Source organism: Heteronotia binoei, chromosome 6 (genome assembly GCF_032191835.1).
Source record: "Heteronotia binoei isolate CCM8104 ecotype False Entrance Well chromosome 6, APGP_CSIRO_Hbin_v1, whole genome shotgun sequence".
Classification (NCBI taxonomy): domain Eukaryota; kingdom Metazoa; phylum Chordata; class Lepidosauria; order Squamata; family Gekkonidae; genus Heteronotia; species Heteronotia binoei.
The window spans coordinates 8,579,346-8,585,345 of record NC_083228.1 but is presented as its reverse complement, the minus strand read 5'-3'; the positions used below and the strand labels follow the sequence as shown (position 1 = coordinate 8,585,345).

At 49.3% G+C, this 6,000-nt stretch overlaps 1 protein-coding gene across 1 annotated transcript in view; it reads left to right on the top strand.

Annotated features, from left to right (window-relative positions):
- Window positions 1-4,247: 4,247 nt before the first annotated feature.
- Window positions 4,248-6,000, top strand: part of LOC132573490 (DNA/RNA-binding protein KIN17-like) — a 42,305-nt gene continuing 40,552 nt past the window's right edge. Inside the window, exon 1 of the mRNA XM_060240982.1 lies at window positions 4,248-5,039. Coding sequence (XP_060096965.1) covers window positions 4,286-5,039 — 754 coding nt within the window. The 5' untranslated portion in view covers window positions 4,248-4,285. The remainder of the gene's footprint in view (window positions 5,040-6,000) is intronic.

Sequence of the window (6,000 nt, the reverse complement as noted above, 5' to 3'; positions counted from 1 at the left end):
TCAGCAGATTTTAACAAAGAAGAGAGGATCTCTCAAGAAATACATATAGATCAGGATTTCAAAAAGCTATAGATTGCATCAGGTCAGAACTAATAAATCATAAAATTCACATATTTCGCTGGCAGTTTCCCAAATATAGTGTCGGAACTATTTACGTAATCAAGGAAGCTAAACCATTTCTGTAAGAACCAGTCTCCTGATTTCATATTATCAAGCATAGATATGGCAGTAGTTAGCTTGTCCTGGATCAAGACGTCCCACACTTTAGTGCACCATTTCTGGAGTGGAGGGGTATCCGGGTGTTTCCAGTATGATGCCAAAGTAATTTTAGCAGCCAGCAAAAGTAAAGTAACCAATTCCTGTTTTAATGTGGACAGCAATTGATCAGGCCATAGATTTAGCAGGACCACTGCAGGAGTGCAAGGGATATTAACCCCTATTATTTTTGAAATTATTTCCAGAATACATTTCCAGAAATCAGTTACCTTGGGACAGTCCCACCAGCAGTGGAAGAATGAACCTGAAAGCCCACACCCTTTCCAACACCGGGGGTCAGCCTTCACCTTTGCCTTAAAAAGATTAAGAGGAGTCATATACCATCTTGCGAATAACTTATAATTTTGAAGACAAAAATAAAGGGATTTGGATTTAAATAAAGGCGATGTCCAAAGCTGGCTCCATTGGTCTTCATTAATTGAGATTGCACAATCTTTCTGCCAATTGTTTAGATGAGTGGAGGGGCATCTCCATGTTTTTTGGTTTAGAAGAATATAAATCATAGAAATAACTCCTTTTATGGTGCAGTTACCTATGTTAATTAATTTCTCGACCGGGTTTAGTGGCCTGTTATGCATTACAATGGGTATTATATGATGTAATGCATGGTGTACTTGTAGGTACTGGAACCATGGGATGGTGATCTTAAATTTACTTTCTAGTTGGGAGTGGGAACACAATTTACCATTCAAAGTAATATCAGTTAACTTAAAAATATTGTTCTCCCTCCAGACTCTAAATTGAGTTTTGTCTTTTCCCGGGGGGAACCAAGATTGCCCAAGGAAGGCCATAACTGGAGATGAAGCCGGTGTAATAGTATTCCTCCATTGATCCCAAAGTTGGAGGGTAAATTTTAAAAATGGGTTTGATATTTTAAGCTCCTTTCTGTCTGCTCTCGAGGACCAAAAGAATTCGTGTAGAAGTAGGCTGGGCAAGTTTGCCTTTTCAATCTGGACCCACGCAGGGAGGGCGTATGGTGATGCATAGTAAACGATGACTCTCAGTTGCATGCACTTAACTACTACACCAAACTGACTCTCACCAAATTTGGTGGTCTTCTGGATGCCCTGCTTGAAAATCCATCTCCTTCTCAAGGAAGACAGTTTGCTTCCCAATCCGTGAGCTTCCCAGCTCTGCCATTGAAGCTCCCAGTGCCATCTTTTGCCAGTCACACATACTCACCCTGGCCTCCCTCACAAGGGGTTGTGAGGAGCAAATTGAAAAAAGGAGAATGACAGTCTAGGAGGTGTGTCCGTTAGATGTTCCTGTCCTATGGAATGTGGAGGCTGGATTAATTGCGGAGTGAGCACAGTGGGAATTGGGCATTCATGAGGCACTCCACCTTCTTCATTTTCCCCCTGCAGACGCTCCTTTCAACCGGAATGCTACTTTCCAAGGCGGAGATAGAAGAAAGAGAACGAATTTCATGAAGAAACAGTTGGACATTTTGGAGGAAGCCTTCCAGGATATTCTGTATCCGAGCTTCAGGAAATGGGAGGAAGTGGCAAGGAGAACAGGAGTCCCTGGAAGCTGGGTCCAAGTAAGTTGCTTCCTCAATATCCCTTTCTCACTTTTATGTTTCGTGTGTGTCCATTCGTTGTGCTTTTAGAATGACTGAGTGGGTTGGAAGATTCTCAAACTTGAGCAGCGGTGGTGAGGTGTCTACATCCTTGAAACGGAACCCGCATTTTTGTACAATTGGAGGGAGACAAGGTTGGGTCTGAGTGTGTGCGCCCTGCGTTTCCCCCCATCTAGGCTTCCCAACCTCCAGGTCCCAGCGGGGGATTCCCCAGTTTTACAGGCTCCCCCCCCGCCCCCAGCCAGCTGGCCGGCGGGGGAAGCTCCTCCCCCACAGCCCCCCCCCCCCCCCCGTACCTCTAGATCTTGGGCAGGACCAGCAAACAGGTCCAGTTTTAAAATGTGTGTGTGCCTTTAAATTGGAGCAGGAAGTCCTTTATGGGGAAGGGTTAGCAACAGCAGACCTCCTGAGGGTGCAGCCCTTCTGTTTGTTTGGCTTTCCTTTCGGACAAGTGAGTGGGTGTGTGTGTGGGTGTGTGTGTGTGTGTAAAAGAGCAGCGTAGCCCCTGTACTTTCCAGACCTCCTTGTGGAGGCACCGGAGACTCCTGCTTTGTTCTACTGCTTCAGACCAACACGGCTGCCCACTTGCCCCAGAGACAGTGAAGCGGGTGTGTGGGTGAGAGAGAGAAAATGGGGGGGGGACTCTATTATTCCCTATGGAGACTTATTCTCATAGGAAATAATGGAGAATTGATCTTCGGGTATCTGGGGCTCTGGGGGGGTTGCTTTTTGAGGTAGAGGCACCAGATTTGCAGCATAGCATCCAGTACCTCTCCCCAAAATACCCCCCAAGTTTCAAAAAGATTGGACCAGGGGGTCCAATTCTATGAGCCCCAAAATAAGGTGCCCCTATCCATTATTTCCTATGGAGGGAAGGGATTTAAAAGATGTGTGGTCCCTTTAAACGTGATGGCCAGAACTCCCTTGAAGTTCAGTGATGCTTGTCACACCCTTGCTCCTGGCTCCGCCCCCAAAGTCCCCAGATATTTCTTGAATTGGACCTGGCAACCCTCCCCCCATCTGTTCCTTAAGAAGATCCTGTTGGGTTGAAGGGCGTCCTCCCTGCTGAGGGGGAAGAAGTTTGGGGTTTTTTTTCAGAAATGTTAGCATTCTGTCCCATGTGTGGCAGTCCCAGAAAGAGCCACAAATTCCTCCCCAGATGCTGGAAACCTCTGCCCCCTGCCCCCTACCTGATCCAGCCTCTGCTCCCGGGCCAACCACTCAGCTGGGAAATATTGGGATGGGCCTTTCCAGGGATTTTTTTGTGTAGCAGGAACTCCTTTGCATATTAGGCCACACCCCTCTGATGTGCTTACAGTAGGCCCTGGTCTAAGAGCCCTGTAAAGTCCAGGAGGATTGGCTACACCAGGGGGGCGTGGCCTAATATGCAAAGGAGGTCCTCCTACAAAAAAGCCCCGGGCCTTTCTGAAGGGTTGCTTGCTGACCATCAGGAAGTGCTTTTCATGGGCGGTTCTTAAGGAACAGATGGGGGGAGGGTTGCCAAGTCCAATTCAAGAAATATCTGGGGACTTTGGGGGCGGAGCCAGTAGATTTTGGGGTGGAGCCAGGAGACATTGGGGGCGGAGCCAGGAGCAAGGCTGTGACAAGCATCACTGAATTCCAAAGGGGGTTCTGGCCATCACATTTAAAGGGACCACACATCTTTAAAATCCCTTCCCTCCATAGGAAATAATGAAGGATAGGGGCACCTTCTTTTGGGGCTCATAGAATTGGACCCCCTGGTCCAATCTTTTTGAAACTTGGGGGGGGGGTATTTTGGGGAGAGGTACTGGATGCTATGCTGCAAATCTCTGGGGCAGGCTAGAGACATTTGTCCTTCTGGAATAACCGGTGACACGGAAGCCAGGAAAAGGGGGCAGGAATGAATTCCGCTAGGATGGGCAAGTATCATTCTCCTCTGTGATTTGTGGAAAGTGGAAAGCAGGAGAGGTTTGTGTCCAGAGATAACGGTGACTCTTTGCTTCTTTCCTTGCCTCTCTGCAGGTCTGGTTTCAGAACCGAAAGGCCGGGCATCCTGGGCTCAAGGAGGAGGAGCCCGTAGCAGACCCCAAGGACGGGAACCAGCCGAGGGCCCCCAGAAAGCTGACCCCACCTTCGGGCCTTATCTAGGAAATTCTTCCAGGGGGGCACCACTAATTGAATTAATGTTAAAAACATAAAAAGCCTGGTGTGTGCTTCCCCCTTCTGCTTCCTCCTGAGCAGCACGAGGGCAGGGGGAAGCCAGGCGAACTAGGAGACTGGCCCACAGCCCTGCAACCCCACCCCACAGCCTGCCCAGTCCCCCACCCTCTTTGTCCCTCCCCCCCTTCCCAGCGAGGAAGAAGAAAGAGCTCAGATTTCCTGAGCCCCAAGGCGATTGGCAACCGCATCAGAGCGAAGGGGCTGCAGAAGCTGCGCTGGTATTGCCAGATGTGCCGGAAGCAGTGCAGGGATGAGAACGGCTTCAGGTGTCACTGCATGTCCGAATCTCACCAGAGACAGCTGCTGCTGGCGTCAGAAAACCCTCAGCGGTTCCTGGATTCCTTTTCGGAGCAATTCCAGAACAATTTCCTGGAACTCCTCCGGAGACTATTTGGAACCAAGAGAGTCCACAATAATGCTGTGTACAACGAATACATCAGCTATCGGGAGCACATCCACCTGAACGCCACCCAGTGGGAGACGCTGAGCGATTTCACCAAGTGGCTCGGGAGAGAAGGCTACTGCAAGGTGGACGAAACCTCCAAAGGCTGGTACCTCCAGTACATCAACCGGAACCCGGAGACGGTCCACCAGCAGCAGGAACATGAGAAGAAGAGAAAGCAGGCCTTGGACGATGAAGAGAAGAGGGCCAGGTTCATTCAGGAGCAAATCAGGAGAGGCTTGCAGGGGAAGGAGCAGGAAGTCCCGGTCTACACAGAACTAAAGCGAGGAAACAACAAAGAGAAAGTGGTCTTTAGTCTGAACCAAGGAGCGAGAACTTCCACAGAGCCACCACCCAAGCCCTGTATGTTGAGACGCAGCGGGCTGTGGACGGCAGGACCAGCACAGACGGTGAAGCGGAAAGAAATCCCTCTGAACTCCGGGCAGTCGAAAGAAAAGAAGAGAAAGACAGCACTGGATGAGATCATGGAGCTGGAAGAAGAGAAGAAAAAGTCCGCCCCTACGGACAACTGGCTGCAACGTGGAATTGTGGTGGGCTCTAGAAAAAGATTCAGCCTGAAGGCGCCCTGAGCTGTGACTGCCACTGTACCACAGCTGGACTTTTACAATTTGTTTGCAGACGCAAGCGAGCAAGAAAAGCAGTCTTGGATGAAAGCTTTCTGTCTGATCCCCTTAACAAACTTTAGGATTGGTTTATTTAATGGTATTTGTTCTAGCTCACTTAAACTGGAGGGAGGGGGGTTATCCTTACTGTACTCAGTACTTAAAATTCTGGTTCCTACTACTGCTAACATTAAAGTGGTTCCATTGTATAGTTATAATTTGAATTCTACATACCCTTGATTGTCGCATTTTCTAGTTTTACTTCTGCATTCTGTTTTTGGCTTCTTTTGCAACATTTCAATAAACAATTACCTTGGAAAAAACACTGGGATGTTTTGTGATGTTAACTGTAAAACGCGGCCTGCCAGAAAAGCTGTAACCTTTCAGAGAGAAATATATATAGAGAGGAGCAGCCTCTCCCCAGTCAGCCCAGCCCTCCTCTGTGACCAGGCCTCTGAGGCCACAAGGGCCAGGGGATGGGTTCTGTGGGGACAGGCCAGGACTTCAGCCCCCCTGCCTCCCCTAGCAGCAGCAGCCTCTCCCCCGTCAGCCCAGCCCTCCTCTGTGACCAGGCCTCTGAGGTCACAAGAGCCGGGGGATGTGTCCCTGAGAAGAACCATGACTTCATCCATGTCACAGTTCCTCATTATGAGGCAGGGTCACCCCTCCTGGTTGAGAGGAGCCCTCAGGATGTGTCCCTGAGAAGAACCATGACTTCATCCAGGTCACAGTTTCTCATTATGAGGCAGGGTCACCCCTCGTGTTTGAGAGGAGACCATCAGGATGTGTCCCTGAGGAGACCCATGACTTCATCCATGTCACAGTTTCTCATTATGAGGCAGGGTCACCCCTCGTGTTTGAGAGGAGACCATCAGGAT